Genomic DNA, 25,495 nt, shown 5'->3' on the forward strand with positions numbered 1-25,495 from the left:
GGGCAACATTCCTTCTAGAAAATTAATAAAGACCATTTGTATATCGTGATGTACCAATTAAACCACAGGCACCGGTTTAAAAAGCAATTTTCTCCAGCTAAATTATCTAATTCCGTTGATAACAAATATCTTATATGCTATAATAGATGATGGTTTTGTAAAAAAGAAAAAGAAGCTCGTTTATGATTGAATCTCAGAGGCATTCTTATCATTAAAGGGGTTCTTCCTCTGAGAGAAGAGAAGCTGGGTTCCTCCTTCTCCGCTGAGAGGGGATAAGCTGGGTTCCTCCTCACGTTCATAAACTCCCTAATAGCATAATACCGGTTTAGTTAACATAATACATGTTTTCATGAAAATTGAACTCTCAGGAAATTATATTTGATTAAAATAAATAAAGTAATATTGTATTTATAAATAGTTTTATATAACACAGACTATATTTCGAGACTGTGGCTTTATTTTCAGCACTAAAAAATAACAATCCATTATAATTAATTAATTTTAAATGAAATAGCAGAATATCTAAATAAAAAAGAAATACAATGACAAATGTGTAAATAAAAAAAATATTTATTTTGCTATCCGTGTTTCCAAATAATTCTCATTTAATCTACTATCTAAGTTTCCAACTTGTACTAAAAGTTCTTTCAGTTTTAATAATATAGATATGAACCGAAGTCTAACAAATGAACCTGTGTTCAAGATACGAAGTGAGAAATATCAAATATATATGAAACATAAAATAGCCACACTCTATGTCAATTATTAAAAGCCCGCAAAAAAAAAAACATATTTCCCCCAACATATAAAACAAAAATTGCCTGTAGTCTGCATCTACACACATGTGATATGTCAAATTGAGACATTATTATCTTCTGGTAAAGCAGTTGTTCTGGCCACTTCTGACAATTCCAAAACAATATAATACATCTGAAGTAATTCTTATATTGTATTTGACTGATATACCAAATACATATAAATCAGTTGTTAATGATATAGTGTCCGTATTTCATTCAACTCATCACCCATATTCAAACATGTATGATCATGCAAGTTGTTGGAATAAAAAATGTTACTTGGCTCATAAACATCAGAATTCCCTACCTAACCAATTATTATTAATATGGTGTTGGAGGACTAATATGAGTGAAACTGCAAATATGCATGTTACAAGATTCTCAAAGGAAAAAGGTATATCATAATTAGCTCATGAAAAAAATTTGAGCTCATTGTCCTTTTCACTTTTACTTTGAAAAATATTTGTGCTTCTTCACAGTTTCCAAAACTAAGATAATTCATATTTTTTGTGACAAAAAAAAAAAAAGATAATTCATATTTTTAGGAGAGGACGTATATTCAATCTAAACTTGATATATTTTTATTCAATATATATCCAAACATAAATTTTGTATTTTTATAAAAAATTAGTGTTATTTAATTAATGATTTGAAAATATACTACTAAATATCTTATTATTGAAAAAAATTAACTGTCCTTTTAAGAGATTACAATATATCCCGATAGATAGAGTTTCTTAGTTTAAAACTCATTTCTATATGTGAAATTTGATCTTTGTATTTTAGTTAGGAAGTTACATATCCAACCATATCCAACCATATATAAATCATGCAAATTTGTTAGGATCACTATTTAATTTTTTTTAATGATAACAAAATTATAATTAGGGCAATTCTTCAAATAGATTATTTTCAAGTTTTTGTCATAAAAAAAGTTATAAGGAGGAAAATGACCAAATGTTTCATTTAATAGGAGAAAAACTTGTATACCCTAGATATATAAATACAAATAAATAAATAAGAAGTAAATAAAAATAATAAATTTTTTTTATAGTTTCAGATTATAGGTTTTCAAATTATAACTTTTTATATTTTTTGAATTTTGTTTTCAACTTTTCTTTCGAAATTTGAAAATACTTTTTGAAACTATTTTTAAGATTTTCAAAACTTTAATATTTATTTTATTTTATAAAATTTTAAACCTTAATCTCAAATTTCCACCCCTTAACTATAAACCCTAAGGTATAAATTAGTTAACACAATAGGTAAAAGTGTGTATTTACTTTTTTATGAAACATTTTGATCATCTTGATCTTTATAGTCTATATTTGTGATAACAAACTTTTTTAGTGCTACCCTATGGTATTTCTCTATAATTATCCTTCAAAACACTAATCTAATAACATTACACTTATAATATAGTAAAATTTTCATTCAGATAGCATACAGTATATTAGTTAAACTACCAATTTACATTGAAAAGTATAATATAGATTTTTTCAAAACCATAGTTGTTTACTAGGATTATGTAGTCTAGATATTTTCTTATTATGTTATTTTATATATTTGATTCTATATCTTGGATCCTATTTTTTCAAAAAAAAAAGCTGCTAATTAATGACTGACAGACAAATAAAATGATAGTGTATTTATTTGATTTAGTATGTGATAACTGAATTTGTAAGGATATATTCAAATATTTATTAATAGATGTTTTCTGAAATATTAATAATAGTTATATGAATCTACTCTATTTATACTCCTAATTATTTCCTGTAAAATTCTCATACTAAAACATTTGGTATGATTTCGTATTAATAAGGAATTAGTCAATTAAGTATAGGCTTATAAATACACAATCTTTAGAGATCATTATTATTTAGCTCACAAATTGATAAAATAACACTAACGAGTATTTCTATTCACTTAGTTTCTCTCTAGTTTTCTAAATTTGATCTTCTTTTGACTGATCTAATTTACAAAAAGATATATAATACTGGAGTAAAATAAAAATATAAAAAAGTGAAGCTATTTGTAAGATATTAAAAGCTATAAAAATAAACAAATTATGTTTTGAAATATTTGAAAAACATATTTAAAATATATATACGTGTGTGTGTGTGTGTGTGTGTGTTAGTATTTATTTTTTTAGTATATAGTGTAGTGACAAAAAAAGTATATATAGTGTATTTTTGTTTCTCTGCCCTTAGGGGAGTCTTTACTAAAAGATAAAAGCATCACAAGAATATGGTATAAGGCTATAAGCTAAAGCTACTTTGCAACTTTTTCCCGTTACAAAAAAAAACAGAATATTTGTGCTTTACTTATCATTTAGCATTATAAAACCGGAAAAGAGATTTTTTTTCAAAAATATGTGTGATTGGTGGTACATATAAATGAGAGACGAGATACTTCTCCCACCAGGATATTTTTCTTTAAATTGTACAACCAAATTATATTTTCGTTGTCCAACGGGTTTGATCGATGGACTTTTTGTTTTAGGTGAGTTGTCCCAATTAACATGTCTTCATTTACATTTAAAAGTCTTAGGAATTTAGCATATGTATAATTATTTATAGGTAATATAGTCTAAAATCAAGTTACAAAAAAATATAATTTAAAATCATGGGAGCTTGTTTGTAATTTTTTACTTAAAATCAAAATATAATGGAAATAGTTTATACTCGAGTGATAGAAGCTTGTTACATTTGTAGTTGTATCCACCTGTTGGATTTGAGAATCTAACTCTAGACAAAAATGTATCCTCCTTAATCATTTATACTTTAATTTTATTTTTTATACTTTTCTCTCGATCATCGGACGATGCAGTTTCCTATGGTTTTTTGTATCAGTTGTCGAAATATTATTTGAGGTATTAAATGAGTGTCATATGAAGGTGGAGCTATATGGGATTTCATGTTTTATAATTATGTAGGTTTGCTGGGTTTGGATAAAGAAATAATATATATACTATTAAAGTACAAGCACATTTGGATTTTTACTCTATTTACCCCTATTAAAAAGACTTTCTTTTGTATTCATTAATGACATTTTGGACATTCTGCATTTGTTTCTTTTTTAATTGTTTTTGGTTTATCATTAACCACCGGTTTCCTAATTCAATTTTGGTATGTGATTATTCTGTGTTTGATACTGCATTATTTTAATATTTTTTCAACCGGACATGTTTGAAACTGCATCGTTTTTTCTCAAACTATTTAATGGTTTGGTTTTAAACCGCTTTTTCCTAAATATAATCCCAACTATCTAACAAAAATTATTTATAAAAAATAAAAATTGTTTATTGGTTCAACCAGTGGTTCAACCGGTAACTGGATTTCGATTTTAGTAGTTTTTATTGGATTTTTAAATTTTGTTTTTTTTTTCAAACCCAAACTGAATTTATCTTTGATCAACCGGTAATCCGTTCAACCACAGGTCTCAGTCGAATTTCAAAACACCGATCAAAACTATAAAACTGTTATATTGATTTATATTTAAAATATCTAATTCAAAATTAAAAACCTAAAAATACATGTATAATATAGTTTTACCGAACATAAATCTGGATATAAAATACATATATGAGACGGATTATATAAATACATATACAAGATAAATGTGATTATATAAAATTTTCACCAAACATAAATCCGCGCTTTGAAAGCGCGGGTCAAAATCTAGTATGTTATTAAAGATTATGGACATTTCACATAAAGTAAAAAGAGTTTGCTTGAAGAATAAGTTAAAGGAAAGTTGGTTAATGTGGAAAAACAGTTTCAAAAAAAAAAAGTTGCTTAATGTGTATTTGAAAATCCTGAAAACCAAGTTTTGGTCTACTATATATGGAACATACATCGGACTTAGTTTGTTTGGCGTTGGTGTTAACGATGTTTGTGAAAGAGTTGGCCATTGTTTGGAGCTTGTGGTAAGCGTGTTGTGTGTTGAATTGTCATACTCGTGTGTGTCACTGATGTGCATTGGGTACTGATGTACTTGGTGAAGTATTTCTAGAAATATGGAAAATGGAAACTTCGAATCATGGAAAATTTATTCCATGATTTTGGTAAAATCTGAACTCTAGTCGGAGTTTGCTCAAGGTAAATTTACTTCAAAGAGTCCATATAATAGAAGAGAGTGAAAATTCAAAAGGAATGTGCTAGTTTTACGTGTTTGCGAATTGGTGCGTAATTTTTTTCTTGTTCTTGTGGATTCGCAATCTGGACGAGGTCAAGATAATGTAAGAAATTTCGTGAACAAAATTTATGTGCCTTTTACTTTTTCTATTTTATTTTTTTCGTCATCGCACTTACATTATCTACAAATGAAAAACTTTGTTGATTTTGTTTTTAAATTAATATTTTTCTAGATATCAAATTTGAGTATAAATGATATGAATAAAATTAAGCCTTTGGTCAAAAGAAAAGAATGGATGAAATATTTGGAAAAGCTGGTATGATATATTTTGATTCCAAATTATAACTGAGAATGTTTTCTTAAGAATGAATAATTAAAATGGAGAAAAATAAAACTAAAGACAAAAACATTTTAATTGAAAAGAAGAGTTAGAGCTAACTCATAAAATGATATAGATGTCCAAAAATGATATAGATGTATAGATGAAGTGGGTAGACAAATTTTTATATATACTTTTTAACTTTTTTGTGAAAGATATATACTTTTTAACTTGTCTAAATAAGTTGTTCAGATTTCTGTTAGCAATTATCATTAGCTTTTTTACAGTTATACTCATAATTTGTTTCTATATTACTTTTATTTTCTATCTTTTCCATTTTTAACGTTTTAAAAAGCATAAACTGTAATTATTTTATGTGAGATGTGTAACATCAAGTTTGTCCTCAATAAAAAACTTAGACGAAGCAATAAAATGCTAGAATGATTTTATGTGAGACAATATGTGAATGTCATCCATCGACTGAGAGTTAATTATGTATAAGATTAGAAAATGCTTAAAATGATTGTAGCAGCTCTAAGAAATTTGAAAATAGGGCTCATATTTTATGATTTGAAGCTATAAAAAATCAAAAATATTCATTATCAATGATCAAGGTAAACACTAATTTAAACAAAAAACATGTGAAAGCTTACAAAAACTATGAATTTTCAAAATAAAGTTTAATACTTATAATACTGAAAACATATTTCTATTTTTTGTCAATATATACATTTATATTTTTACCATCTTAACATTATAAACTAATTATAGTATTATCAATCGAATTTAACTACCTAAATGATGAACAGTTTTTAGAACAACAACTCTAAGACATCTTTTCGCAACATATTTATATTATTAGAGACACTTCTTGTTATGACTAAAAAGTATTTGGTATAAGTTTCGAAAACGGTATGAAATTTTCAAAAAAAAAATAATTTATGGCCTTTCCTAGGCTTACTCAAAAACGTGATTAACAAACAGTATACAGCCATCTAACGTTGCTAATACATATAAATTTCTGTTAGCTCAGATGGAAAACACAAACAAGTTGTTTATCGGTTAAAAAGGTAAAGCGTATGTTATTCCAGCAAGTTAAAAAACAAAACTTAAAAAGGCTAGTTTAGCAAATTGGTTCTCTATACAACGTATAGTTGTGTCACGAAATGTACATATGGGGCGAGCAGTAGTGGTCAAGCTAGTCAAAGGAAAAGCAATGAGAAAGTAGGAATTAATAAAATAGAAGCCTATTGGTTTTGTAGGCTCAGTTAGTGTCTGACCCTTCTAAGTCATGAACCCTAACTCCCTACCTATATCTCTCTCCACCAATTACATCTTCCTCCTTTTCTTCCATACATGAAGAATCAAATAAATCTTAAAATGACTACCAAATTACGAAGTCTTAAACATTTTCTTTGAGAAAAGGTTTTCGAAAAATAATAAGAACTTAAAGACATACAATGACAAAGATGTCGGGTAGATTTAAGCCAATCATGATTCATCCATCTAGAAACAAAAATTAATTTTTAATAGTTACAACTACTTGTTACAACAACAAAAAAAGAAGTCGGTGTTCTCAAAAGAAAAAAGGAAAGGTTTATTAGCAAGACAGTAAAATTTAAAATAGTAACATAATCTACATCGGTATGGTTTTTAAATTAAAAACAAATATGATATTGAACAAACAGCAATTCTCAACATCATAAAAATGTTCTCCTTTGACCTCCAATAAGACGAATTTCGAAAATCTTATTAATCAATACATGTCTCCAATTACCTAAGCAAGAAAAACAAAAAATATATAATGTCCATCTTTTTATAAGATATAGATGCCAATATATATTTTGTAACTAGATGCCAATATTATCTTCCATTAAAGCACACAATCGAGAAAAAGAAAGAGATGGGGTTGCTATCAAACAACAAAGCAACGCCCACGTGAAGGGATAACCAAATAGGCCTTAGACTTGGTCCCTTTCGTTTTCTCCTCCCACTTTTCTTCATGTAGCTATCACCACATTTTCATTACCGTTAATCACTATCGCTCCCACAACCTTCTCCTTAACCTTATTCCATCCACACCACACCACACCAATTAAGCCTTTTATTTTAAAATTTTTAATAGAAGATTCTTCTTTACTTTTTGGTTTAAATAAAGGGTTTGTAGTATGATTAGCTACCCAAATAAGATATAGGAGTATGATATAATAATACTAACAAGACAAGCACAATTTCGACGTCAAGTTGTAAAAGTCAGGAAATTAAATTCGATATTGTGAGCATTTAATTAATGTTGCAACTTATTTCAACTCTGATTCAAAGATTGACCTACCGAACCAAGTCTTGAGTTTGTAGCAGAGAAAAACAAAGTCTATTGTGTCTGAATGCCCAAACTAAGCTATTAAGGCTATTTCTTTTGAAGCTTCTAACGTGAACTAACAATTAGATAATAAATAATTAAAGATATAGTTACTCGTTAATTGCTTTCAGTAAGCTTTCATTTCTATAAATTTGTGTCTTATATTCTAAGGGGATTACTTAAAACGAATATGTGTATTAATTCCACACAAATAATTATTAGGATGAGATTGATTTTTTTCCTACACGTTTACCAAAAGTATTCATTTTCACAATCGCTTTTTGTCCTTCTTCCTCAACCTATCTACCTTTATAGCACAAGCACACACACACTAATGAACCAACAGGCTTGATTGAAGAAGGGGAAAAACTGTGTACAGATTACCTATCTCTCTCTTCAATCTAATGTTTCCTTCTATAGACACCAATGGCTATGACCTCTTTGATCCCTTCAGTCTCCATGAAGCAACCATGCTTCCTTCTTTCACTACTCACATCCAAAGCCCTAGTTCTCACCATCATTACCCTTTGCCTTCTTTTCCTTTCTCTTCAGATTTTCTTGATGAATCTGTCTTGATAAGCAAATTCTTGTTACAGCAGCAAGATGATGTTGATTCTCCGAGAAAATTCTGCAAGGAGCTTGAGCAAGAAAAAAATAATGAGTGGGTTGATGGAACCACCTCAGAAAAGGTTTCACCAAGAAGAACTGGAAAGAAAAGGGACAGGCATAGTAAGATCTGCACCGCTCAAGGTCCTAGAGACAGGAGGATGAGACTGTCTCTCCAGATTGCTCGCAAATTCTTTGATCTTCAAGACATGTTGGGTTTCGATAAGCCGAGCAAGACCATCGAATGGCTTATCTCCAAATCAAAGGCTTCCATCAAACAAGTGAAAGAAAGTGCAGCTGCATCAGAAGGAGGAGGAGGAGGAGGAAAACATGAACATCTTCAGGTTAGTGAAAATGCAAATGACGAGACACTGAAAGTCTCAAAGAGAAAAACAAAGAGGGTGGATGACTCTTGTAAGAAGAAAGAGTCGAGAGAGAAAGCTAGAGAACGAGCAAGAGAGAGAACAATGGTGAAGATGAAGATGAGATTATCAGGACTAGTTGACACCTCGAAAACATTTTCAGATCCTAATCAAGAATCAAGAAAGACTAAGGTAACCGGTGGTGCACAAGTAGAAGGGCAAAACCTAGAACAAGAAAGGAGTGCAACTAACTTGAACATGGATTCTGTGAGCATTATAGAGAAGTTTCTTGGACTAACCAGTGAATCTAGCTCTACCATATTTGGAGACTCCGAGGAATCTTACACAAGTCTTGGCTTAATTAGAGGAACTGTTTCAACAGCAGGTGAGAACATTGTGTTAATTAAAAGCCCTAACTATTTTAGTAGTCATAATATTTTGGTTTTGGTCAAGAACTTCATAAAAGATAAAATATCTAATGTTGGTAATCTAGGAGTGGTGATACCAAGGGAACATAACACAACTTCAACAGCCTCAGTAGATAAGGAGAGAAACCATATTTCGACGTTTTCTCTATACGATTATCTCTGCAACTGATGATCATGATGCTCCGTTCTTATGAGGTATTTGGAGTTTCTATATGCATCAACATAAGAGCCTCATGAGCCAGATCTTTCACATATATAAGATTATAATTGTAGACATGTGTGTGTGTGTGTGTGTGTGTGTGTGTGTGTGTGTGTGTGTGTGTGTGTGTGTGTGTGTGTGTGTGTGTGTGGGTTTTGTCTGCTAATTTGGTTGAGGCTTTGGACTGCTTGATTGATGGAGAAATTTATATTCTATATTTGTTGTTTAAAATAATTAATTATTCAGCAAGTTTCTACTCTGGCCTTGATATCAATTTATTGTTGTTTTGCCTTATTTAGTTGGCTGCCTTTCTAAATATCAGTATAAGAAATGTTAACAGTTATGTCACAAACACACCGTTAAACACACAGCAGATGTAACATATAAATTATGATGATATATGGTGACTTCCATACTGATTCAGTGTTTTAATTTGTACGTGCAATCGTTAGTCTTGGGTAAAGAAGCTTTTATTAACCACATTTCTGGATGTGTAAAGCAATAATTTAGATGTTAGGTGGTCTTTTAGATATATACATTCATCTTTGGCGAATCTTGCATATATATGTATAGAGAAATGTTACCTGTTCTTTATATTTTTTTCTAAATTGTTATTGTTGTATGACTGAATTGAGAAGGTGATTTCCTATTAACTCAAACAATCCTTATTGTAAATTGCAAACGCCCGCACATCAATCCTGTCGACTTTCCTCCTAAACAGTTGTCGTTCTTTGTTTTCATAAACATTATGTCAAGGCACTGGAAGCAGTTTTATAGACCAGACAGTCACCCATTAATCATTTGAGTTGGATTGGGCGATATATATGAATAATGTTGTTAGACGGTTTAGACGTTAGACAATTGTCCTAGACACACTCGAGGCCGATTAATCATCCCTAGATACCATGTTTCTCTACATTTTCTTTCAATTTTTCGTTGGCCTATTTAGAAATTTTTTTTTATAACTCAAAGAACTTAATAAACATATTTGTATATCCATAGAAGATGAGGCATCATTAGTTAAACATGTAATATGTATAAGAAATGATGCCTACAGTCTTTAATGATGATGTTCAAATCAAAAAGATACCAATACATTTGAAAGCAGTATATATATAAGATTAATTATCACGTCTATTACTCATTACAAGTTCTTGTATCAAATCCAAAACGACCAAATAAAAGACAACATTTAGAGTTTACAAAAAAAAATTAGAGATGGACATTATTTAGATTTCAACGTTAAGTAGAACCACTAGAGTCATATTTTAGTCTATTATCGTCGTTACATATGCATATATATTTATTAATCTATTTCTTAAATTTATATATTTACACAAGAAAATTATAGAAATATTTTATTTTATCGTTGATTGAATTACATTAAATAAAATTAAAATTGATATAATATATTATATTATAGTATTTATTAATTTAACAAATATTAAGTTACAGAGATTTAACTATATGATAATTTTGTTGCAAGATATGTGACTTACACTAAGTTTATATATGTATATTAACATCAACATATTTCTTTTACAACATCTACATACAATTTACTATATATCAACATGAGGAGTGCACATCTATATTATGAAGAGTTTTTTCTTGGGTTCACCATAGAAACCAAGTTCAATGCCTATCTTTATTTTGTCTTTAGCTATTATTTAAAACAGCTAATAACTTCTGCTTGAAAATTTGTATGTTTATATAAAGTTTTTTTGGAATATCAAGTGTTTCATATTTAACATCAAGTAGTCAAAGAAAACAGGTTAAGTAATTGAGAAGATCAAGTATCAAATAAAATCAAGTAAAAAATAAAATCAAGTAATAAATAAAGTCAAGTAGTTTACAAGTATGCAAAAAATTTACAAGTACTTGATATAGCAAATACTTATTCAGAACGGGTCAAATACAAATAACAAATACAACTACTTGAACAAATCAAATCGGGTAACAAGTACTTCAAAAATGCCGGGTACTTCGTGCCTAGACCTACTACTGAGGAATCAAAGATATAATATGGGCCATAGGCTCAAACAAGTCATCAAGAATTTTTTAAATTAAAGGTTGGGTTTAAAAACACTCTTTATGTCAAACGGGTCGAACAAGCGATATAAATAAAACAAATCCTAACCATAAAATTAGGGCCGAACCAAGATTAGCAAATACCGAACCGAGATTTTAATAGATCTATTTATTATATATATATAAAGTGTATAATATATTATATCTGATTTTATTGATGAAACTGGAAAATATAAGGGTGAAATCCAAATGCCGGCGGAAACAACTTAACATTCCCGATACATAGCCCACAAAAGGGAAGCTCAAACTCAAACAACAGGTACCATACATCAACCACTAAGATCACTAGACTAATCTTCTCTTTATATTGATTAGTTATTAGCTTCTTAATAAGTAAAATATATCAAATCAAACTAAATTATTTTAAACCAGTGGAAGCCAACCCGAACTAGAAATGATCTATATAGGATTTCAGTTTTCATAACAAATGATAGATGTTCTGCCAAAACCTTTACGCTTTAGTAGTGTAGTTCTAACTTCTAACATCTTGTTCTAATTATATTTTGCGTAGTTCATTCGTATTTGTTAAAATGTATTGTAACATTTAACAACTGCAAAATATGACATATTAACTTCGTAGATTCTACAATTTTGCATACATATTCCCATCCTTTCTGTTTCAGGTTATTTATTTATCTTACACTAAAAATTTAAATACTCACGAAGACAACACAGAAGAGGCACTTCTCTCAGATCTAGATACGAGAAAAAGATCGAGAGAACTAACCTGTAAATGTAATTTCCTTCTTGCTTTGGCTTTCTCTCATGACAACCAAAGCTTTGATCATTGGTGTATCTATAACTATGAAACCTGTATATTCTGTAGTGTGTTTCATATAAAGCACAGTAGAAAAATAACTAAGACTGATAAGAATGGAGCCTGCAAAGATATAGAGCAAAATAAAGAAACACAAAGTTTCGTTAAAGGCCAAAACCTCGATCTCTGCTTTAAATGCCTTTTAAATTATATGGAGCAGATGAGAGGAAATAAAGACAGACATAAAAGTTGTAGACACCGACCGTTTCATCCGGTGTAGGAGTATTTATCAAGGATGAAGCTAGGATTTGATTATTTCTGATTTTATAAATAAATAAAAGAGAGTAGATTGGTTTTGCAGCCTCAAACCTGTATTTTTGAGCTAGGTCTAATCAGATTTTGGATCACCCTTTATTATTTTTCTTAAATATAATATAGGGATCATAATAATGATACAGAACTTACCTTATTACATGTGATACGTGGAAGAATACAGAAGTACTTTTGACATTTTTCACTAAACTTTATATTCTCTCTGTTTTACAATAGATGAAGTTTTAGGATGTTTTGATGTTTCAAAATATATGATGTTTTTAACTTTCAATGTTACTTTTTACTTTATTAAAAACTGTGTAACCAATCATACTCAACAATATCTTTTGTAATTGGCTAAATAGTTTTAAATTTATATTTTAATCATGCTTTTTAAAATAAATAACAAATTTCTTAATAATTGTGCACAGCCTAAAACTTCAACTATTTTGGAACAGAGGGAGTATGATTTAGTTAGAGTCAGACTACTCGGTCCACATTAGTTTTATTGTCAGGTTTTGCATTATTTCCACAAATAGATTAATATTGATTATTGGCATATCGTATGCTTGATAATGTTTTTTTTTGGGGTCAAAATGTTAAACATGCTTGATAATATTGACAATAATGTTTAGTTTCAATTGGTAGGCATTGTTGAAGGTTTTGGTTTTGTCTCCAAATTCTCTTTAATATGCAACAAAGTAATAACTGTTATTTATTTATTTGGTTCCATAACTTCTATTGATATTAGGAATGGAAAATGGGATATGCATGTCGAGAAGTATATCTTTTGGCAAGTGTAGCTTGCTTCTAGATCTTCATAGAGACGTAGACTTTAACTGCGGCTCGTACGGATCTTACCGGTTTAGTGCCCCAAAACTCTCACCTCATAAACATATTTATATAAAATGTACAAAAACAGATTTATACCCAAATATTTATCTGTATTTGAGTCTCTTGTCATTATTGCGCTCATATATTAAGTTTCACTTTTTTATACTTGTTAATTTTCTTAATTATAGTTATTACTTATTATCTCTAGTATATCACTCAGATATTTTTCATCAAAGTTTTAGGCTTAATATACCGAAAGATTTACACCTTAGGTCACTTTCTATGTTTATAATTACACCTTAGGTCACTTAGCACTACTAGAACACTTTATCTTCTATTTCACGAGCTTTTCTCTTATTCCCAACATGAGAAAACTCGTTTCTGCTCTTTTCATATTATCTCTAATTAAAATCAAACTAAAATATAAGAATTAAAATATGTGGCCACAGATCAGTTTTCTTTTCTTCTTATCGCATAAAACCAAATCACATAGTTCTCTTTCTTCTTCGTTATCCCTGCAATTTTTTTTTGTAAAATAGAACAATTGTTTTCTATCATCATCTTCATCATCGATTTCTTCTGGGATTTTAACATCCACAAAGAGAATAAGAGACCACAAAGTTGCCACGCTCTCTGTTGAATTAATCGTGACCATCTGCTCAATTCAACCTGCGGCTGAGCTCGATTCCAACCACCTCTCCATGATCTCCTCTCGCCGGGTTTGTGCTCCACTGTGACATGAACACCGCTGTGTTCACCGTCGATAAGCTCTGAAATCACTGTCTCTCCGAGTTCTCTCCATCGCCATCAATCGTCGCGAGTCTCAGTTCGCCGTTGCAGCTCCTCTCCACCGAAATCAAAGCCCAAGTCACATTGAGAGCAGTGTTCAAGCCGTGTACTACGTCGTTGTGCTCAGCTCTGCCGGTTTCGTGCTCTCTGTCGCGACTGTCCCAAAGCAGAGATCGACAATCTGGGTTGCGATCTGTCTGGCTCAATTTATTTACAATTTCATAAATGGTTCTTCGACTTGTGGTTAATCGCGACTTTGCCCCAAATATTTTCTAGTGGGCGGATTTATTTTTGATGGTTTTTCAATGGTTTGAAGGTTTGGTAATGGCGGCCATAGACTCATGAGGATTTAAAGGAGTACATGCATACAAAAAATTTACAATGTACATGTGTACAACAACTTCCCAATGTACCCGAACTTTACTATCGTCTATGGTTGATCTTACATACAACTGGTGTAAACTATAAGCAACAAAAGTGTGCAAACGAACATGTGGAAATCTACAAATTTGTACATATGCGTAAATGTGGATATCTACAAACAAGCGTACATGTGCTCTTTAAGTTACATATATATATGTACACATGTACATTATACATATAAGATATACATATATAGAGATAATGTACACATGTACATTCAAGGGTCTTGTACACATGTACACTTCATTTATGTTTAATTTTAATATTTTTTAAAGGAGAGTGGCAATTTTGTAATTAACTCGTCTTCTTCAAATTAGGGTTTCCTACAATTTCTGCAACTCATCTCCGAGCCGTAATTGATTTTTTTGGCGATTTTACATTCAGAACTTACAGATGTTGTATAGATTAACCGATTATGGTCAAAACACAAACAAACACACAAGTTTTCCCATAGGGTTTGGCTGCTTGACGGAGATACCACGCTTCATTATACATGCCATAGGGTTTGGCTGAATCAGAACTCACTATAGGGTTTGGCTGCTTCTTGGAGATACCACGCTTCTTCTTGTTGTTTTCAGATTTTTTCTGTTGTGAGACAATATCAAGTATTCGTCGGTTATGGCTTATGGGAGAGAAGAAGATGAAGAAAATAAAAAAAACAATTTAATATTTATGTGATTGTTATTGAATAGAAATTAAAAGATAGAGCTTTTAAGGCTAATATGGTATTCAACCACACAGAAAGTGTCTGTGTAGTTCAAAGTGATCTATGATGAAAGACAAAGTCAAAAAGTGACCTCTGGTGTAAATGTCTCTAATATACCGGTATAGTAAATCTCAATATTAACGCGAACTTTTCTTTTCGTTTCCCATCATTTAGATTTCTCATTTTTCATAATTATAGTATAATACACATTTATTTTATGCTTTGAGCTTTTTGTTATCAGCTAATTCTTTTAACCTCAATTTTATATTTTTAATTAATCAATTGAGATGTTGTGTTGATTTATGTTTGAATCAGATATATAAACATTCCGAATGCCGAAAACGTTTACATAATCGAGAGAGAAACCAGGTGGTCAACAGAGTCACGAAAGACTGACTCATTATTCTGAATCATGTCTATTGTTATAGATTGGGTGAAATATGTACTAGAGGTTAATAAACCATGCCATCATAACGTTTGAAATGCATGTTAAGTTGAATATGAGCCTAGAAAAGAAATTAAAAATGTTTTCACCAAGTGGCATATATCACTTTGGCTTTGTATTGGAATTAGAGGTTCGCCCTTTTCCTTGATCTTTAGGGTTTAAATGTGGACCAAATATGCCCAGGTAAAAGAACAAGTGAACCTTTTGAGAAGAGAACAAAAAGGTGAATGTCCGTCAAAAAAAAAAAAGGTGAATGAGATAGTAAGGTGAGTTTGGTGACAGTCATCGTAACGCATGAGTCCTAACAATGAATTTAAAGTAGAACCGTCGCGTTAGTTATTGTTCTCAAGAATGATTTTTCTTTGTCACAATTTTGTGATGTGATCTGCTTGTCTTTAAGATGCGTCTCGGGTGAGGGTATTACATAACACTAGAGTCGGGTCCGCGCTACGCGCGGATAATATATTTAAATAAAGAGAAATTGCACTCCACACATAAGGAAAAGTGGCTATTTAGAGCATCATTAACCATAGCACCATTTTGGGGGTGCTTAACTAATTTTTTAACAATAAATAGGTGTTTAGCAATTTTTTTAAGCACCTTCTAATTAATGTCCTCCAATGCAAGTATCTTTATTTAGGAGTTTAAAAAAAAAAAAAATTAAACATTGACTTTTTAAACATTGACTTATCGAATGCACTCCTTTGCTTTGATGATGCTTCCTCGTCTAACTTGATCCATGAAGCTCCACATACAAACAACACCTATATGCCTCTCCTCTTCCACCTCCATTATTCCCCTGCTCCCATACATATATATGTTCTCTCAGACTTGAGTTTCAAAACCCAAACATGCAGAGAGAGACAAGGAAAGAGAGAGGTATCTATGTATTACTTACCTGCGGATCACCGCACTGAATACGAACATGACGCCCAGATAGATAAGTCCCATATAAGCTACCACCGATATGAAACTGCACATATACTATTCGCATTATACTCTGCTACTTAACCATAAGCCATCATGTCTTATTTCCTTAATCTAATGAGAAACAAAACCTGAAGTTGAGATCATTGGCGTATGAAGAAGAGATAATGAGAAATGTTCCGAAGCCGAACACAAGCGTCGACCTTGATGCATCTCTCCACATCACAAGATCCTCTGTTTCATTTCATTCCATCAGTTATATATAAAACTCAATACTATTGACATTTAGAAAAGAAAACTGTGTGTTTCACTGAACACCATCGAGAATCTCACTCAGGCTCTGCAGTTTGCTCTGTGGATGAGTAGAGTTATCTTCTTCCTCTGCATACGTATCTGGAAATAGTTGTAGAAACAGAGGTTTTTATCGAATTGATAGAAAAATGACTGATGATGAAACAGAGCACTGAGATTCGGGATAAAAAAACCTTGCTTGGTCGGACCGAGTAGACGGAAGTTGCCCTTTTGATCACCGGACCGTACAAGACACGGGAGATTTGAGACGAGAATCATCATGCCGGTGTCCGATTGCTTCAAGGAGGCCGAGAAGAGAGCGAGAGAGACGACGACATATCATCCTTGATTTATCACGGCGGCATCGAGGAAGTCGATTTCGTCGAGAGAGAGATACAGAACAGAGAGAAAGACGAAATGAGAGAGAGATACGGAATGGACAACAGGTGTCCAATAAGACGCGCTGCCTATAGTGCTTAATTAAGCAGCGCATTCTTCTAATTAATCAATTTTCCTTTTTTTTTTAAATCAGAAAATCATTAAGCATCCCTTTAAGCATCTGCGTTAATGATGCTCTTAGGTGTATGCACTTTTGGTCATTTCTTAGGAATCATCGTCATGCTAATTGACTGTTTTATCCTTATCCCTTCAAAACTGATTATGTTTGTGTAACCCCCACATCTTTTTGATACACTATACATCATTGTAAACTAAACCTACAAGCTATCTGACCAATTCATATATTATAATATTATCCTAAAAATAAAGCCAATTACCCCAAAAAGTAAAGTAGATTTCTTGCAACTGAAAGTACCTTTCTTCAGCTTCTCTCTTTGGTTTCTTCTCAGTCTAATCGAAAACTTAATTCTTCGATGTTCATTTTACTGAAGTTTGGAATGAAGAAAAACCGTAGAAATAAGTACAGTTTTTGCTTTAATAGGTTGTGAATCTATGGATGTTGAGTCCTCGCCGCCGTCTGCAACAGCGCGGGGAACTACTGTGGTGGCGAATTTGCTTTCTTCACGGTTTCGATTTCATCCGACTAACAAGGAAGTCGTGAGCTATAACTTGAACATAAACGTTCTTGTTAAACTCGTACACTTCAATGCAATTGGGGAGGTTGGTATCTACAAGTGGGACTTGAAGGTTTGTTGGGTTTCTTTTGTCTCTTTTTTTTTGTTTACGTATTTGTATGATTTGGGTTACTCAGGTAGACCTGTGAGTTTGTTTCTTCTGATTTGGATTCTTTGCGGTTTGGTCTCTTGACTCAATTCTGGGAAAGAGCTTAGCTTTATGGACTGAATTCCTTTTCTGGGGAAGTTTCGTTAAAGATTTACCCTTTTGCTATGTTTAGACTGTAAAACTTTGACGTCAATCGATTTATTATTGTATAAAATCTAGTAATCTTTGGCAGATTCCTTAAGAGTTCATTGCTATGTTTGCTTGGTTTCATGGTCTCAACCATTTTCTTCTGGTATGTTGAATCTTTTAAGCTGGTTCATCAAGAGATTGCAATGAGTGAATTCTCGTTTTTTGTGTTAGATACCATCACCACATAGAGACGAAGATGATCAAGAAAGGAGTGCGTCTCTTTTGTAACATGGAGTGTGTCTTTAAAGGCAAAGCTCAAAAGTAGCAACTGAGGAAGAGCTTTTTAAATCACTCTTCGAGCTGCAAAGGAAGGAAGATATACGCTCCAAACTAATTTAGATGCATCAAGCGATTTGTATTTATGTGTTAAAAATTTGATTAGTTTTCTAAAAAGTTGTTTTGGCACGATAAACAAATGTAGTTGAAAGTCACTTAAAGATTTATTCTAGATAATAAAAGTTTTAGCCGTATATTATCTACATATAAATTCCAAATGATGTTTAAAATTCATTGTTAGATTGCTAACATATTTAATAACGTAAAGAACTATTGTTAGATGTCTAACCATTTTAATAGCAATAACAATTTGTTCATATATTTAAATGTATCATTGAATTTTTTTGTTAGCTTGCTAACATATCACCCAAAATATAATGATTTGATTGTCTACTGCCAATGGTTACACTGGCAACATTATATATTAAAAGGATAAATATATATATTTAACAAGTCAATAAATTATAAGACACGTTAAATATAAAAGAGATCATTTTTTATTTATTGATACATCCATATTGTAACTTAGGCTTATTATAACTCCTACACACTTTGAAGCTGAGAAAAGCAGTACTAGTATTGTACATAAGACAGATATTAAGGTCCCAGCATGATGCCACCGACTTTCCATACACCTCTTCCGTCACCAGTCACCGCTTGTGTCAGAACACAGACAACATTCATTGGCCCAAATTTGTCTACCCACCCTCACGTAACAAGTTATGAGAAAATACGTAGACTAATCATTAATAACCCCCCAGTTATATTTAATACCCGCATAACCTATTTTTAGCCTACACAAATTAGAAGCCTAAACGGAAGAAGGACTCTTCGGTCTTTTCCAGCCTTTTGCTCTGTTTTGAAGGCCCGCATAAATTCTATCTTGGGTATTTTACTAATTTCCATGTTCTTTTTAGATTATGACCCAATTCACCCAAATAAATTAAATTATATATTTATTTTGTTTGTGTAATGTTTATTATTGAATTTAGATACATTTATCAGTATGTTTTTAAGTCAATGACAAAAAACATTAATCTCTTTTTTTTGTCATCACAAAAAACACGTTAATCAGTAAATAATTATTAGTTTGAATAATATTAAGTAAACGCTGTAAAGGATTTGGTGGTTTCTATATGAAAGGAATTTTTTTGCGAAGCATTATCCAATAGAGTTTGTATAATATGGTGATGCGGTGATTACTTCCCTTTTTAAAATGACAGTAAATTTGAATAATATTTTTATTTATTGAGAAAAAAATGTGTGTTAAGAAGTGTATTTGAGTTCGGCACATTAATTGATTTAGACATCGATAATCATGTATTAAAAAAAGTGTTGTATTGTTGATTGCTCTCTTGTTGTTCGATCCCATGTGGAGCCATGGCTTCCTTTAAATTTGAAGACATCGTGGGAACTTAGCAAACAAACCAAGAAGACTCATGTAATCTGAGTTCTCTACGGTTACTTGCTGAGAGGCTGCGACTGGGACCAGCCAAAAAATTCATCCAATGTAATCAGAATTCCTAGCTTCTAAAGAGCCCAGAAACGGTCCCATGATTTCATTATTTATTTAGTTGGTTCTGTTTTGAGGAAAAAAATGAATTGTTGAAAAGAAAAACTAATACCAAAGTAAAAAAATTATTAGAAAAGCATGCTGACTCGGCAGCCTGAACTCTGTATCAGCCATTGATGGAGTGACATGAGTGTAGGATGAGCTAACCATTACGCCTGATGCGCTTTGATTTCTTCTCTCAGGTTGCTGCAGGGTTGTTTTGGCTTGAAGAAATAGGCATAGCAGCCATGTCAAGTGGGTGATCCTTCGGTGGTAAGACTGCAGGGGAGACTTTTTTTATAACAATCAAGGATAGTCTGTTTGATGTGAAATTGAAGTGGGCCACCTTGATCCTGAATTTGTTTCTGTCCTATGGTATCACTGAAACATTGTAGTATTGGGACCTCAAGCTCAGCACCATCACCACCATTTTCCTATTATAACCGAATTCATTTTATCAACTCCATAGCTATAAAGATGCAAGGATGTAGGAGAATAACACTAACCACAGCATAAATATCGATTAACTCTGTTGCTTTTCTGCATGTCAGCTCTTTCCCAGCATCTCCAAGAATGATGAAAGTGCTATGCTCCCCACTATCATAGACAGATATTTCCACCCGGTAGCTGTGCTAAAGGAGAAGTGATTATTGTACACTTTTCAGAATGCAAATATGTTTTGTCTGATAATCCTTGCAAGCAATGTAATACCACCCAGTGCCAAGCTTGACATCATCAATTGTGGCAATGCAGTCAAAGTAGGCAATCTGAAATTACATGTTAAACTTTGTCAGAAACTAAGGTTACATATGTGTTTTGAGCTTCATAAGCAAACAGAAATTACCTTAGAAGGCTGACGCTTGATGAAGGCAGCAATCTCAAGTATTGTGAGAGTTTCAACATTAGCAACCTCTACAGGGTTCCCTGACGAAGCAACAGCTGGATTCACAGTCTACCTTAAAGAACAATTAACGATCAGGTGATGATTAAGAGTTAAATTACAGAAAACTACAATACTAACCAGTTCAAGTATTCTTTGGTGGGGTCAACGTCGTGGTCCAAAAAAACTCTAGATGACGACATAGAGCTCAGGCACAATTTTCCTGCCATTTGGAACGCATGAAAAATTATACAAAAGCAGTTAGTTTGCCTGGAGGTTTTTGTTTTTGAGATGAGAGAGTTGGAGTTCTTATATGAAGACCGCCACTGCCATTTCTGTCTGAACTGGACTGTCTAGGTTCCAAGACATGAAATGGAAGCAGCAGCGGAAGAGAGACGACCTTCAAGACCGGTGTCTGAAACCAACACGATCATGAAACGTACAGACTCGAGCTTTTGAGAAAGAAGGTTAATTTCGATTGCTATACATCAGGTAAGCCATGTTTCCGACAAAGAGCATGATAAGATTTCTGTTAGAAGAAAAAAAAGATGTCACTAATCTTATAGCAGATCTCTATCAGAACTTCTGATTTAGAAGTGATGTTATTAGTCTCTAGACCCATAAGAGAGATTCAACAAAGATCAAAACTTTCAATCATTTTCTGAATATATCAATCAAAAAGGTTAGATCTTTGAAGAGAACTCACCAGAAAGCGAAGATCACTGAAGAACAGAGGCGGAAGCAGAGGACAGAGGACGATTATTTCAATTCAAAGGCATAACATCATCGAAGTCTTCGAGAAACAAACGCTCATGGAGGAGAGAATCTTTATTGGAGAGGCTTCAATGGAGGCAAGGAATCGAGGGAAAGAGAATCAAACTCAGTGAAGAACACTGATCTTTGTATATGTGTGTGTGTTCGTTGTCTTAAAGAGAAACTTACTTGCAAGGGCCAGCTCCTAGGTGTATTCTCCAGTATTAACATCGATTCATCCAGGTACTCTGAAATTCAAAACAGAGAAAATATAAAGGCCAAGAGTATAAACATGTTGGCGACATATTGCCGACTTACCGTAGCTGTAGCTTCTTATGTTCTTCAGGGGAGGTTTTCTATTAGGGGTGATTAGAAATCAGATGGAGCATTTTAAATAGAAGGAGAAAGAGGGGGAGGTGAAACGAAACCATTTAAGAAGACTTATACGCATAATAGATTGATGAAGCGTTGGTCAAGGTAACGGCAAATTGCAGAGAATTCAATCGGTGAAGACGAAGTGGGATTGTCGGGGAAGAATAAAAGTTTATGCCTCAGACGCGATATGGGCTTAGTTGGGCCGGTTAATAATGTAAAGATAACAAAATACACCAGTTTCGACGATGACATGGCAATTATAAGCTTTTTTATTGGTTTGAATTTGTTTGCCTACGTGGACAACCTCATTGTTCTAGTTCAAGAACTTTTAGTATAGTTTTGATTAAGGATAAATAACAAATTGGTTAAGTGAACCATAAGACCATCTGCAATGGAAATCCTTTCCAAATCCTTAACATGATTACTGAATATAATAATAATAATATTTTGGCTTAATTAGTGAAGGATCAATCCTTAGAGAAGGATTGGAAGGACTCAATCCTTAATACGTGTCTCTCTCTCAATCTCTCCTCCCTCGCTCTCTCTCTCTCAATCTCCCACCATGGTTCCTCTATCATCTTCTTCTTCTTCTTCGTCGCCCAACCCTAGATTGATCCCTCCTCTCCAAATAAAGAGAGCCCCCACAGAGTTTGATATAGTCCTTCCTCCTCCACAACAAACAGAGAAGGAAGGAAGCGTCGATTTGATCGTTCAGATACATTCAAATATCTTTTATTCACATCCGATCAGATTCCGGTCATCTTCTCCGGCTACACTGCCGAGTCGGAAGACTCCTCTTATTCCGAGATGTCTGATAATTCCATCACTTACTCTACTAAATCATCTGATCAGAAACAGGAGGAGGTTGACCAGGCAAGTCCTCACATCACCTCTGTATTTTGCGCCTGAGTTTATGACATGTATGAAATAAACGAGATTTTAATCACTGGTATCTTGTTAAAGGTGAGAGGAGTTGCTATGATGAAGGAAAGCGTACTGCAGAAACACTGGCCATGGATTATCACCGAGGTGCAGGTGTGGAGGTAAATTGCCCCTTAGATTGTATGATTGCAAGCCTCTTAGCACAGTAGATTGAGAAGTTTACATGATTTGCAACTCCTACTCGTTAAGATTTCATGTTGCTGTTTATTGTTGTTACATTTGAAGATGTTGTTTCTTACTTCTGTTGATAGGATAGTTTTGGATATTGGAATATTCAGAACTGATGGCCGTTTGCCTACATCAATGATATATGAGTGTTCTGTAACTATCTTTTTTTTTTACAAATTTTCAGGTTAGGATCGCTCGTATTTTCAACACGTATGGACCGAGAATGTGCCTCGATGATGGGCGTGTTGTTAGTAACTTCGTTGCCCAGGTTTTGCTCTTTCATTAACCCTTAAACCAACTCCTAATCTTTCAAGCCTTTTGGAAAGCACTCTCAGAGGAAAAATGTTTTATATCTATGATTGCAGGCCATCCGCAAAAACCCAATGACTGTTTACGGTGATGGAAAACAAACTCGAAGCTTTCAATATGTTTCTGACTTAGTAAGTAAACAACCTCTGTTTAACCCCATTCTGCTGTATGATTGGTTTCTCCAAGCAGTGTAAACTAATATATCTCTTTTTAGGTGGATGGACTTGTAGCGTTAATGGAACACGATCACATAGGACCAGGCAAGTCCTCACATAATCTGCAGCCTGCATACTACAATTTTGGTGTTCTGTACTCCGAGATGATGCAATATGACAGTGCCTTGGGCTGTTACGAGAAGGCTGCAATTGAGAGACCAATGTATGCCGAAGCATATTGAGTGTTCTGTTGGGAGAAGGCAGATGTGCAACAGAAGTGGCAGATGTTCTGTTGTCCTGATTCTTAGTGGCGCACACAAGTATGTGTAGCTGCTGTAATTCATCTCTTAGTTTGTACATAGCATTGTTCGATGGCCGTGAACGTGTGAAGTACACCCGTGAGCAGCTTCTGAAACTTAAAGAGGTGATTATCTTACTTTAGAAAACTGTAGAACAAAGCTTGTCTAATTTGAAATTGCAAATTTCATATGTTTAACAAAAAAAAAAAATTCTCTTAAAGACTCCTAAAAGGAATCCACCATTGGACTGCTTATTTTGTTAAGAGTCTTTAACTATTCAAAAAAAAAAACTAAAATAGTCCCTAAGGACTCCACAATGGAATCCACCATTGTGGATGCTCTAAGGAGCATTCATTTCTAATGATACACTATTTGCTTTTAAACTCTATAATATTTAATTAAAACCATTTCTTATTCTATTTTTATTAGTCTGACAATATTTTAAAGGAGTCCAGACTAATCTCATAAAAAGAAATACAGTTTATAGATGAATCTTCCATCTTAATATTTAAATGTGACCGAAAACATGATCCATATCTACATTGTCACACATGGCATTCTATATCTTTTTAAAAAATGGCATTCTATATCTTATTCTACAGATAAAATTCAATAAGGTATTCCAGATTTGAAGTCATTGTTATAATGAAAACAAACATTTTTTTTAGTTTAGGTTTCAGACGGTACATTCATTTGTAGTGTATTATTATATGCTTTCCTTAAATCATTTCTTCTTCTTCTTTTTTAATTTCCAGTTTAGTTAGTATAGGATAAAATTAACAAAATTCTCTCTCCTCTCTTTTACAGAGAGAAAGCTCTCTCTATTGTCCTTGTTCTCAATCTTATATCTTTCACAAGGAATAGAGAGAAAGAGAGAACAGAAGAAAGAGTTTGATTTTTTTGCGCCGGTTTAGTCCCGGCTCCCTGATTCCGACGACGCTCCATCTTGGTGGTCGTTTGGCTTCGACTCCGGTATCCTCATCTATCCGTTTGGTGGTGGATATCTGGCTTCAGACACCGCGTCGTGGTTCTTCTCGAAGACGACGGCGGCTCCGGCTTCTTTAGGTTTATCTTGGGTTTGTTCCCATCTACGCCTCTGTTCTCTTCTTTCGGTCAATTGACTCTTGAACATCAAAGTTCCATGGTCCCTCCTTGTTTCTGAATCACTTGAGTGGTATATCAGCGCAAGGAAATTGGGGTTTTCTGTTCGATTGTAGACAATTGTTATATGCTGTTTAGAGCGTAGAATTGTTTGGCGGGACAGACTCGAGGATATTCTCAGGTGGAATCAGTGTAGGTGACGAAGGTGGGCGCGATGGTTTGTCTCCGGCGTGTTCCGGCGAAACATGTTCGTTTCGTTTACTCCGGCGAAAGCTTCAGCCTTTGGACCAAGAAGCGTGTTCAGACGACGGGTGTCTCGTACTTTCGGTGGGGTTGAATTCCCGGCGAAATCGGGTCGCGGTGGTTCGGTTTGCAGGTTCCGTCTGTGTGACGCGTGCCCTGTCGGTGTGGAAACTTCAACACGTGGCCGCTTACGTGTTCGGCTTAGACGTGTAATGGGTTAGTGGTTGGGCTGGATGGTAGGCCCACTGTTCTTAGCTTGCCCTTTTTGTTGGGCCTCTTGTATGTGTTC

The 25,495-nt window shown here is 33.1% G+C and overlaps 2 protein-coding genes and 1 long non-coding RNA gene across 6 annotated transcripts; 2 read left to right on the forward strand and 1 right to left on the reverse strand.

The window, feature by feature from the left end:
* Positions 1-7,862: 7,862 nt before the first annotated feature.
* LOC108841192 (transcription factor TCP12) lies at positions 7,863-9,455 on the forward strand. Its single transcript, XM_018613970.2, has 2 exons — positions 7,863-8,965; positions 9,074-9,455. The coding sequence occupies exons 1-2, from the start codon at positions 8,017-8,019 to the stop codon at positions 9,175-9,177; spliced, it is 1,053 nt and encodes a 350-aa protein (XP_018469472.2). The 5' UTR covers positions 7,863-8,016; the 3' UTR covers positions 9,178-9,455.
* Positions 9,456-19,976: 10,521 nt separating this feature from the next.
* On the reverse strand, positions 19,977-22,168 carry LOC108821459 (uncharacterized). 4 transcript variants are annotated; one of them, XR_001944552.2, is made up of 8 exons: positions 21,933-22,166; positions 21,804-21,862; positions 21,568-21,701; positions 21,262-21,390; positions 21,003-21,084; positions 20,826-20,937; positions 20,488-20,748; positions 19,977-20,415 (listed from the first exon to the last, which is right to left on the reverse strand). It is a non-coding gene; the product is annotated as an uncharacterized LOC108821459 (long non-coding RNA). The 4 variants fall into 4 exon arrangements; XR_001944551.2 differs by having other exon boundaries at positions 20,826-20,933; positions 21,933-22,165; XR_001944550.2 differs by having other exon boundaries at positions 20,826-20,933; positions 21,003-21,390; positions 21,933-22,168.
* Positions 22,169-22,493: 325 nt separating this feature from the next.
* LOC130502658 (UDP-glucuronic acid decarboxylase 1-like) lies at positions 22,494-24,036 on the forward strand. The gene is made up of 4 exons (XM_056997424.1): positions 22,494-23,032; positions 23,284-23,367; positions 23,465-23,539; positions 23,623-24,036. The coding sequence occupies exons 1-4, from the start codon at positions 23,003-23,005 to the stop codon at positions 23,803-23,805; spliced, it is 372 nt and encodes a 123-aa protein (XP_056853404.1). The 5' UTR covers positions 22,494-23,002; the 3' UTR covers positions 23,806-24,036.
* Positions 24,037-25,495: the final 1,459 nt, after the last annotated feature.

This window comes from Raphanus sativus, chromosome 2, assembly GCF_000801105.2.
Source record: "Raphanus sativus cultivar WK10039 chromosome 2, ASM80110v3, whole genome shotgun sequence".
In the NCBI taxonomy this organism is placed as follows: Eukaryota; Viridiplantae; Streptophyta; class Magnoliopsida; order Brassicales; family Brassicaceae; genus Raphanus; species Raphanus sativus.